This window comes from Mustelus asterias, chromosome 16 (assembly GCF_964213995.1).
Source record: "Mustelus asterias chromosome 16, sMusAst1.hap1.1, whole genome shotgun sequence".
In the NCBI taxonomy this organism is placed as follows: Eukaryota; Metazoa; Chordata; class Chondrichthyes; order Carcharhiniformes; family Triakidae; genus Mustelus; species Mustelus asterias.
In genome coordinates this window covers 74558475-74570589 of record NC_135816.1, presented here as the reverse complement: position 1 = coordinate 74570589, position 12115 = coordinate 74558475, and the positions used below count along the sequence as shown (strand labels likewise).

The 12115-nt window shown below is 42.0% G+C and overlaps 1 protein-coding gene across 1 annotated transcript in view; it reads right to left on the bottom strand.

Annotated features, from left to right (window-relative positions):
* Positions 1 to 836: 836 nt before the first annotated feature.
* Positions 837 to 12115, bottom strand: part of LOC144505530 (serine/threonine-protein kinase 32A-like) — a 249148-nt gene continuing 237869 nt past the window's right edge. The window contains exon 12 of the mRNA XM_078231656.1: positions 837 to 2184. Coding sequence (XP_078087782.1) covers positions 2076 to 2184 — 109 coding nt within the window. The 3' untranslated portion in view covers positions 837 to 2075. The remainder of the gene's footprint in view (positions 2185 to 12115) is intronic.

Genomic DNA, 12115 nt, shown 5'->3' with positions numbered 1-12115 from the left:
TAGGGCCTGGGTGGGATTGTGGTTGGTGCAGACTCGATGGGCCGAATGGCCTCTATCTGCACTGTAGGATTCTATGATCTATAGAACTGAATGTTGAGTTTAGAAGGCTGTAAAGAGTCCAATTGAAAAAGGTGATGTTCCTTGAGCTTCATTTGAACTTCATTGGGGCAGCGTAGAAATAATATTAAAGAGTAGTCATTGTTGCAAAGTAGAAAAGGTGGTAACCAGTTTGGGCACAGCAAGCCCCCACACACAGCATCGTTATAATGGTCAGGTTACTCTTTCTCCATTGGTTAAGGAATACATTTTTGGCCGTAAAACCAGGAGAAATCCCTTCCACTTTCGCGGAATTCTTTTTTACCCTCATGCCCTATTCCCTCTGTTGATTTTTGCACTATGTCACTTCTGATAATGTTGCTGCCACAATTTTCTCCCCTGCTTGCTGCTCCTACTGGTTCTTACTCCCCACTTCCCTCCACTCGCACTAGGATGCCTCATTCCGAATCCACCCTCAGCATCATTCCTGGTTCCCGCCTGCTGTTGTGTGGGACTGAACTCTACTGCCCAATACCGTAAGCAGCCGGCTTTTTCCAAAACAACTGTGATATCAGCACAGGGACTACATCAAACAGTCTAACATTCTGGTTGAACAGTAGCAGCATTGAAAGGCAAAGTCCTGCTGACTTTTGCCAGTAGCTGCACACCAGAGAGGTGTAGGTGCAAAATCCTCTCAGTATAAGTGGAGATGGTGTGCACTTAACCATCATCATCGACAGGTGAGGTGTAAGAGGAAGTTTCAACAAGCAACATTTTTCTATTTTGACAGACACCGAGCTCTCATTAGATAATTTATTTCAGTGAAAAAATGCTCCATTGGTTGTGAAAAGCTTTGTAGTACATTAGTCTTTAGTTTGTGTACGTTTTTAAACTGAATTTTTCGTACTTGCTAACACAAACATCCAGAGACAGAAATGGACAAGTGTAAACCCGAAGCCTGGAAAACCAACTGTTCTATTGCATTCCCCAGAGACATATCTTCAAAGCTGATGGTGGGCTGCAGCCGAACCCCAGAGTGTGGCCGTCAGTGGCAAAACAAACTTCTTAGTAGATTAAGGTGCAGGGCAGCTGGATAGAGTCCAAGTCCTTATTGTCAACTGAGGTGTTTTACTTCAGCAATGAGTTCATGGCCTTTCCTGCAGGTTCTCACTCTGACTCTGCAACAAATGTACCTAATGTTTTGATCTGGTGCTGAGCCAAGCTGGCTTCATTACTTTGCACATTAGGATTAGTTTTATCACTTAGTTAATGCACATGGTTAAAGGAGCATTGTCTTGTTTGAATAACCTTCTGATCACTTGAGAGTGACATCATTGTGAAGGGAATGATGTATGTTTCTTCTGGTTTGTTATAAAGACAGAAAATGTTGGAAATACTCAGCAAGTCTGGCAACACCATGTGGAGAGAGAAACAGAGTTAACATTAATGGTCAGTCATCAATCTACTGTTGAAAGCTTATCGATCTGAAACATTAACTTTATTTCTCTCTCCTGCTGAGTACTTCCAGCATTTTCTGTTCATTTTTCAGATTTCCAGCAGCTGCAGTATTTTTCCTTTTGTTTTTTCTCTTCAAAACAAAAAGTAACTGAGTACTTCACAAAGACTTCCTAATCTTCCCCTTTATTCTCCTTAAGGAGCTTACTCCCTTCGGATATATAACTGGCAGTCCACCCGGTCACTTGTCCGAGAGGCATCCCTCGTGTATTTGCCCAGTTGGCAGGCTGTGATTGCTCCCATTCCCCACTCTTCTCACCCAGAGGTCAATTGGAGCACCCCTTCACCTGCTAGCATAGCCGAGGCAAGTTCCCACAGCAAATGTCAGGAATTTAACCCGGGATCTTCAGGTCTGTAATTGCTCAGTGCCACACTACATTCAGCACTGAGCCATGGCAGCAGCTATGACAATGCTTCTTTAATGAGTAGGACTGACATGTACTATGAATAGATCTACTGCATACTTCCTATCTAGTTTCAAAGGTCCCAGAGGTGCCATGCTCCCAGTGCCTAATCTAACATGGCTACTTGTGAGTCGTCTTTATTACGTTGTTGTTTTTTCCATCATCCTCCTCTTTCCGATGCTCCTCTATGTCTGCTGTGCATTTTCGCTGACTTGGATTTTGTTTGAGCCTGAAACAAACAAATAGAAATGTGAAGCACTGTTAGCTGCTCAGAAAGTGACTCATAGCGACAGTGTTCCCTTTTCAGACAGCGAGTAAGTCAGGGTAATGAAAGAACAAAACAACCATTTCTTTATCCAAACGAATAGCTTTAAAAATAAGGCAACTTGATTTACAGAGTAACCTGCTAATGAGCAGAAAATAACCTTCAAACTGACCGTGGGAGTCATACTGGAGAAAGAAGCAAAGAAAGAAAGCTAATCTGTTTTCTAATGGTCTTCCCAAAAACAATTGTCCTCTAACTGACCTCAAAATGGCACAATCATTCCAGGGTATGGCCTTTAATGGACACATTAAGTAGCCCTTTAACAGCAGAATAATACATTGCGCACATCATGGAAGAATGGGATTAGTTGCTTGATGCTTTGCATCAGTGCTGATCACGAGAGTGTGAGCTCTATGCGACCAAGTGCACAGGGCTTCAATCTGGTGACTACCCAAAGCACTGAACATAGCATGAGCTGCTCAGTGATAGTGTGAGCAGGGAACAAATAAGGCAAGTGCTCCTTTGGTTAAGGGCTGAGCAAATTCCTAGGCTGCTTATCCAAAGTATCAGAAACATGCTGCTTTCTCTCCTTATTCCTGCAAAATGAGTGTGGGACTAATTGGGTAGCTCTTTCAAAAAGCCATCACAGGCACAATGGGCTGAGTGGTCTCCTTGGTGCTGTATAATTCGATGATTCTTTGAAAATATATGTTTTTAAAAAAATATATGCTTTCTCTTCTAGAACTTGATCTCAATTCAGCTCCACCTCGAGATCTGCTCCCTCTGCTGGTAGCAAAAGTCTCCATGAGTTCTAATGGGTTTAGTACTCACTCACACTCAGAACCACAGAGAGGCTTATGTAGAAAATGGGAGCTGCTTGGGCTCATGCTATAGTCATTCAGATGATTGTGTGTTTCCCACCTCGTTCTGAGTGGCCATGGGAAGGTTGTGAATCATCATTCCCAAAAACAGCACTAATCAATTTCTAATCAAAAAGCAGAAAGCTATGGATGCTGAAAATCTGATGAAAGATCATGAACCCAAAACATTAACTTATATTTTTCTTCAAAGATGCTGCCAAATCGGCTGGGTATGCAATTTGATTTCTAACCAATTCCTCGCCCAGTCTACTAACTCAGCCTGACTTTCTATGTGGCCTCTATGTGACTTCCTGTTTTACTGCAAGAGGTCCAAATGATCACTTGTTCTGCAAAGGAAGCTTCCCAATATCTGGTCAATTCAAATTGTCAATGTATCAAAATAATGACAGTTAAAATACAATCATTGAATGGTAACAGTGGAGAAGGGCCATTTGGTCTGTCAAGGCTGTGCTGGTTCTCTTAAAAGCTACTCAGCTAACTGGCCATTACAGGATGGTCACGACTGGGACTTGAATATCCAGGGGTATCAAACTGTTCGGAGGGACCGACAGGAAGATAAGGGAGGTGGTGTAGCTCTGATATTTAAGGATGATATCAGGGCGGTCGTGAGAGATGAAATGTATCCTAGGATTCCTTGGGAGGCAAGGGATGAGATTGCAGAGCCTTTGGCTTTGATCTTTGGGTCCTCGCTGTCCACGGGGATGGTGCCAGAGGACTGGAGAATGGCGAATGTTGTTCCTCTGTTTAAGAAAGGGAATAGAAATGACCCTGGTAATTATAGACCGGTTAGTCTTACTTCGGTGGTTGGTAAATTGATGGAAAAGGTCCTTAGAGATGGGATTTACGACCATTTAGAAAGATGCGGATTAATCCGGGATAGTCAGCACGGATTCGTGAAGGGCAAGTCGTGCCTCACAAATTTGATAGAATTTTTTGAGGAGGTAACTAAGTGTGTTGATGAAGGTAGGGCAGTTGATGTCATATACATGGATTTTAGTAAGGCGTTTGATAAGGTCCCCCATGGTCGGCTTATGATGAAAGTGAGGAGGTGTGGGATAGAGGGAAAGTTGGCCGATTGGATAGGTAACTGGCTGTCTGATCGAAGACAGAGGGTGGTGGTGGATGGAAAATTTTCGGATTGGAGGCAGGTTGCTAGCGGAGTGCCGCAGGGATCAGTGCTTGGTCCTCTGCTCTTTGTGATTTTTATTAATGACTTAGAGGAGGGGGCTGAAGGGTGGATCAGTAAATTTGCTGATGACACCAAGATTGGTGGAGTAGTGGATGAGGTGGAGGGCTGTTGTAGGCTGCAAAGAATAAATGTGAGGTGATTCATTTTGGTAGGACTAATTTAAATGTGGATTACAGGGTCAAAGGTAGGGTTCTGAAGACTGTGGAGGAACAGAGAGATCTTGGGGTCCATATCCACAGATCTCTAAAGGTTGCCACTCAAGTGGATAGAGCTGTGAAGAAGGCCTATAGTGTGTTAGCTTTTATTAACAGGGGGTTGGAGTTTAAGAGCCGTGGGGTTATGCTGCAACTGTACAGGACCTTGGTGAGACCACATTTGGAATATTGTGTGCAGTTCTGGTCACCTCACTATAAGAAGGACGTGGAAGCGCTGGAAAGAGTGCAGAGGAGATTTACCAGGATGCTGCCTGGTTTGGAGGGTAGGTCTTATGAGGAAGGGTTGAGGGAGCTAGGGCTGTTCTCTCTGGAGCGGAGGAGGCTGAGGGGAGACTTAATAGAGGTTTATAAAATGATGAAGGGGATAGATCGAGTGAACGTTCAAAGACTATTTCCTCGGGTGGATGGAGCTATTACAAGGGGGCATAACTATAGGGTTCATGGTGGGAGATATAGGAAGGATATCAGAGGTAGGTTCTTCACGCAGAGAGTGGTTGGGGTGTGGAATGGACTGCCTGCAGTGATAGTGGAGTCAGACACTTTAGGAACATTTAAGCGGTTATTGGATAGGCACATGGGATAGCTTGATCTTGATTTCAGATAAAGTTCGGCACAACATCGTGGGCCGAAGGGCCTGTTGTGTGCTGTATTGTTCTATGTTCTATCAGCAGAAAGCCACGAAAAAAGCTATAAAGAAAGGTAAGATGGTTATGAGAGTAAACTAGCTCAGAATATAAAAACAGATAGCAAAAGTTTCTACAAATATATAAAACGAAAAAGAGTGGCTAAAGTAAACATTGGTCCTTTAGAGGACGAGAAGGGGATGTAATTAAGGCGGCAAATGGAATTTTGTCCTTCATTGCTAGAGGGATGGAATTTAAAAACAGCGAGATTATGTTGCAGCTTTATAAGGTGCTGGTGAGGCCACACCTGGAGTACTGTGTACAGTTTTGGTCTCCTTACTTGAGAAAGGATATACTGTCACTGGAGGGGGTGCAGAGGAGATTCACTAGGTTGATTCCGGAGTTGAGAGGGTTGTCTTATGAGGAGAGACTGAGTAGACTGGGGCTGTACTCATTGGAATTCAGAAGAATGAGGGGAGATCTTATAGAAACATATCAGATTATGAAGGGAATAGATAAGATAGAAGCAGGGAAGTTGTTTCCACTGGCGGGTGAAACTAGAACTAGGGGGCACAGCCTCAAAATAAGGGGAAGCAGATTTCGGACTGAGTTGAGGAGGAACTTCTTCACACAAAGAGTTGTGAATCTGTGGAATTCCCTGCCCAGTGAAGCAGTCGAGGCTACCTCATTGAATGTTTTTAAGGCAAGGATAGATAAATTTTTGAACAGTAAAGGAATTAAGGGTTATGGTGAGTGGGCGGGTAAGTGGAGCTGAGTCCACAAAAAGATCAGCTATGATCTTATTGAATGGCGGAGCAGGCTCGAGGGGCCAGATGGCCTACTCCTAGTTCTTATGTTGTTCTTATAACCCCACTTCCCTACCCTTCTCCCGATAACCCTGCAAAACTTTTCCTCTTCAAATACTTGCTTCATCCTCATTAGTAAGTCAGCATTGAATCAGCCTCCAAGCTCTCAAGACAATTCATTCCAGATCCTAAGTATTTGCAACACAAAGTGTTTTGATCTCATGTCACCGGTGGTTCTTTTGCAGCCATCTTAAATTGCGTTCTCTGGTTCTGGACCCATCGGCCAATGGGAACAGGTTCTCCCCATCTATGTTGCTCAGACCCAGCATGATTTTGAAAACTTCTATTAAATTTCCTCTCAATGTTCTCTTCTGTAAAGAGAACAGCTCCAGCTTCACCAATCTATCCTCATAATGAAGACTCACATCTCTGGAACCATTCTCTAAAGCTTTCGCATTCTTCCAAATCTGCAGTGTCCAGAATGGGATATAATATTCCAGTTATTGCCGAACCAAAAAGGTTCACCATAACTCCCTTCCTTTATTTCTAAAATTCAGAAATTGTATACCTTAATGACCACTTTCTTAGCCTGGCCTGCCACCTTCAATGATTTGTGCACATTTACTCCTCACCTTCTTTGCTCCTGAATATTCTTTAGAATTGTATCCTTTATTTTATATCACTTCTCATTCTTTCTAACAAAATGGATCACCTCACACTTCTCTGCATTTAAGTTGATCTGCCACTTGTCCAGTCATTCCACCAGCCTATGTCCTCCTGAAGTCTATCACTATTCTCCTCGAAGTTGACAATTCTTCCAAGCTTTATGTCATCTATAGCTTTCAAAAACATGTCCTGCACACTCAAGTCTAGATCATTAATATATATCAAGGAATGTAGTCACCTTAATATCCACCTCACTATATACCTTCTTCCAGTGCAAACATCTGCACACCACTACTTTCCTAACTTCTTATTCATTTGCCTTTTATTCCCTGGGCTTTAACTTTTCTGACAAGTTTATTGTGCAGCATTTTAGTTATCAAAGGCCGTTTGGAAGTCTATTTACATTCTATCAACTGCATTATCTTCATCAAAATACTCAATCGATTTAGTTAAACATGATTTGTCCTTAACAAATTTGTGCTGGCTTTCCTTAATCAATCCATATTTGTCCAAAAGACTGTTAATATTGTCTCTAAAAGTCTTCATCTCACCAAGATTAAGCTGACTAGCCTTTTGTTGCTGGGGTTGTCCTTACCCATTTTAAGGATTTATTATTGCTGAATATTATCAGTGTTTTGTTACTATTTATGGATATCAATAGTGCATACTATCTGCGCTTTCTTCAACATGAAATATGGTTACAACTATTGCAAGAATATCTAAGTGTTATGCAATCCAGGGAAAAAAATCTGTGGCTGCAATGATCAAAATCTTAGCTGTCATTGAATCAGATGGTCAATGAAGGAGGCTGCATTATCATCAAACTCTACCTTTGTCTTTTCTGCATGATGCTTTAATACCTGCTCAGTATGATATTTTTTTTGATGCTGCAACAATTCCATTAGTTCCCCAAGGCCATTAGTTCCTTAATGGGAACCATTAGGAGAAACTCATCTGTTGCTGAACATTGTATCCATTTGATCAGAAAAACAATACATTCAAAAGATGAGCAAAACACATCTAGAAGAAAGGCTATAGAGCACCTTTCATGACATTAGGACATCCCAAAAGTTTTTTTTCCCCACAGCTAATGAAATTTATTTTGAAGTGCAATTAGTCTCATCATGTAGGAACACAGCAGCCAATTTGCCCACAGCAAGCTCCCACAAACACAAATTTGGTGATGACCTGATACGTTTTGGTGATGTTGGTTGAGGAATGAACATTGTTCAGGACATCAGGAAGAACACCCCAACTCTTCTTTGGACCTTCCACATCCACCCGAAAGGGGAGACAGGACCTTGGTTGAAAACTGATCTGAAATACTGCACCTCAAACAGTGCAGCACTCCCTCAATATTGCAATGAAGTGTCAGCGTAGATTTTCTACTCATGTCTCTGGAACAGAATTTAAACTACAACCATCTAATGGAGAGAGATGTGCCATATTGTTGTAATTATTTGTTATTTTGGGTGGTGTATCGTGTCTCTCCGATCCTATTGCAGGTTTGATATGTGCACGTCACCCTTGCAACAGCAGGAATCTTTTCCACACTAGCATCCATTTCTTAAGGGTAAATAATGTTCAACGAATCTGTTTGTGTTTCTGGATGAGGTAACAGAGTGTAGATGAGATTGATGTGGTGTAAAGGGCTTCCAAAAAAATAGATAACTGATAAAGTGCCACATAAGAGGCTTGTCAGCAAAGTTAGAGTTCATGGAATAAAAATGACAGGAGCAGCATAGATACGAAAATAGCCAAGTTACAGGAAAGAGTCGTGGAGGATGATTGTTTTCTGAATGGGAGGGAGGCATATACTGCGGTCCCCCATGGTTGTTAGGACCCCTGCTCTTCCTGATTTATATTTATGATCTCGAGTCTCGAGCTTGGTGTGCAGGGCACAACTTCAAAGTTTGCAGATGACTCAAAACTTGGAAGTATTGTCAACTGAGAGGAGGATAGTGTTAAACTTCAAAAGGACATACATAGGTTGGTAAAATGAGCAGACAGGTGGCAGATGAAATTTAATGGAGCGAAATGTGAATTAGTTCAGTTTGTAGGAAGAAGAATGTAGAATAAAGGATACAATTCTAAAGGTGGTGCAGGAACAGAGGGAGCTGCTGATATCCGTGTACAATTTACTGAAGGTTGCGGGGCAATTTGAGGAACTGGCTAAGAAAACATATGGGATTCTGAGCTTTACAAATCAGGGTATAGAGTACAAAAGCAAGGAATTTATGATAAACCCAAATAAAACACTGACCAAGCTGCCACTGCAGTATTACATTCTGGGCACCATATTTTAGGAAGGATGTGAAGGCACTGGACAGGTTTCAGAAGCGATTCATGAGTGGTTCCAGGAATGAAGAACTTCAGTTATGGGGATAGATTGGAGGAGCTGGGACAGTTCTTTTTGGAGAAGAGAAGATTAGGAGGAGATTTGATGGGGGTCTGGAAAGAGTAGATAGAGACAAATTATTTCAGTTGTTGAGAGCTTCAAGAATCAGAGGGCTGTGATTTAAGGTGATTGACAAAAGAAGGAGCAGCAACAGGGAACCAGAAAAAAGTTATGGTGCAGAAAGAGGCTATTCAGCCCATCATGTCTGTGCTGGTCAAAAAAAGAGTGAAAAAGAAACTATGTCGCGCATTTAATCCCATTTTCCAGCAACTGGCCTGTATCCTTACAGGTTACAGTCTTTCAGATGCTGTTCCAGGTACCTTTAAAATGAGTTGGGTGTTTCAGTCTCATCATCAATTTAGGCAGTGAATTCCAGATGCCCACTGCCCTTTGGGTAAAATGGATTTTTCCTCATGTTCCCTCTAATCCTTTTACCAGTCACCTTAAATCTGTGCCCTCTGGTAACTGACCCCCTCAGTAAGGGGAAACAAGTCTTTCTTGTTACCTTATCTAGACTCCTGATAATTTTGTGCACCTCAATTAGGTTACCACTTAGCCTCCTCTGTTCTGAGGAAAACAACCCCAGCCTATCAAATTTCTCCTCAGAGCTGCAATTTTCAAGCCCCGGCAACATGAGGAAAAAATGTTTTTACACAGTGAGTGTTTAGGAGGTGGAACACAAATAATACTGAACATGATGGAATCATCAGCAAACATCTCCACTTTATGATGGAGCGTGAGTCATATATGAAGCAGCTGAAAATGGCTGGGCCCCGGGCACTACCCTGAGGTGGGGCTCCCTGATACTACACTCTGTCAAATGCTGCCTTCATGTCAAGGGCTTTCACTTTTATCTAACCTCTGGAATTTAGCTCTTTTCTCTGTATTTGGACCAAGGCTGGAATGAGATCTGGAGCCGAGTGGTTCTAGCAAAACCCAAACTGAGCATCAGTGAGTTGGTTATTGCTGATTACCTGGTCATTATCACAGTGCTGTTTGTGGAAACTTGTGGTTTCCTATGTTTCCTAAATTATACCAGTGGCCCATATTTTCATTACAAAGAGGGATTGGGATTGTTAAAAGTGAACATGAATATGCACTTTTTACACACAAACCAACTGAAACTATCCAGCTGTCAAAATTAGAATTATAGAGTTGTAGAATTATATTCCTACATTAACTCTATGGCAATAATCTGCTAAAGATTTTAGCATTCCATTCTGGGTGCAATTGGCTATTGGGTCCCAAATTCTGTCAAAAATGTTACTTTTTGCAATGTGTTTCATATTCCCTCAGGTTTCAGTTCAAACATGTTACGGTAATGATTTTTCAGGTCAATAAGTACGGTGGTTAATGAAAAATAAGGTTCATTTCCCCTTCCCCACTAATGTCCTACAGAGCAGTTAATGTCAGCCCTACCGTCTGACCTCGTGTTACCTAGCTGCAAAGTTAATTATTTTCAACGAAACAAAAACCAATCCTGTTGCATTAAGCTGAATTGGAATACCAACTAAAGGACACATTTGGCACGAGAAGATTTTCCTGTTGTTATTGTTTCAGAGCCAGTAATTATTGATGACTGTGGCCACAACTGTGATGTAAATTTCCACTGTGGTACATGAGTAAATGCAAAATCTTCTGTGCAATAGTGCAATCAGGCAGCATTCTACAAGGTCATTTAATAAAGAAAATTGTTTTAAAAATATCCCATGATATTATTTATCAATGATAATTTGGTGCAGTTTTATTCACAAAGTTGAAAATGGGCTTGGCACAAAAATAACTGATTTAATCAGAGCATCTGGTTCATCAAGTGTTTTGTAGGTGGGGTTGCTTTCTAGTCTGATATTTCTTAAACCACCATCAGAAACACGAGTTGCAATAAATGTTTTTAGTGCTTAAAATTGATGATCTTTCAATCGGGTTTTGCCTGTTTCGGGTGAAGGCTCCTTCCAAATCCACAACCATTACCATCTAGAAGAACAAGGTGGTGGGAATGAGTTAACATTGAGTTGGCATCAGGGGTGGGGGGGGGAGGGGGGGTATGAGTAATGTGGGCTTGGAAGAGGGCATGAGTTGGCATGGACGATATCATGTGCCAAGGGGGTGATGGGGTAGTGAGGGCCAAAGGATCTAACTGTTCTGAAACATCTGGGACTTAAGACAGGTCTTCTAACCAGCCTGCCTCAGCATTCGACGACCCCTTTGTCTGTCTACACTCAGCTTTCATTTCAGCGGGACCTGTCCTGCATCCACCATTCTCAAGTAGAAATCACATGATTTGGGACACTTAAAATAACGAGTTGGAAAATATCCCGACTTGAACTACCTGCCTTGGCAGTGAAAATCCAGCCCACAAAATTGACCATTGGTCAAGCAACAGTGGCAAAGAATCTATGTAACACAGTTAAAAAAAGAGCAAGCTATCATTATGATGATGTTTTTGCAACATGAAGCGCAATTTTGTCAAAATAGAAGTCAACATTGAGTCATAAATGTATACAGCACAGAAAAGGGCACTTCAGCCCATCGAATCTGTGCCAGTCAAAGACAAACTACCTAACTATTCTAATCCCATGTTCCAGCACTTGGCCCATAGCCTTATATGCCTTGGCAATGCAAGTGCACGTCCAAATACTTCTTAAATGTTATGAAGGTCTCTTCCTTCACCATCCTTTCAGCAAGTGAGTTACAGACTCCCACTCCCCTCTGGGTGAAAATGTTTTTCCCCCACTTTCCCTCTAAACCTCCTGCCCCTTACCTTAAATCTATGCTCCCTAGTCAATGACCCCTCCACTAAGGGAAAAAGTTTCTGTCTATCTATCTATGCTCCTTATAATTTTATACATCTCAATCATGTCCCCATTCAATCTGCTCCAAGAAAAACAACCCCTGTCTATCCAATCTCTCTTCATAACTAAAACTCCCCAGCCCAGGTAATGTCCTTAGAAAGAAACCCTACAGCACAGAAAGAGGCCATTCGGCCCATCGACTCTGCACCGACCACTATCCCACCCAGGCCCTACCCCCATATCCCTACATATTTACCCACTAACCCCTCTAACCTACGCATCCCAGGACACTAAGGGCAATTTTAGCATGGCCAATCAACCTAAC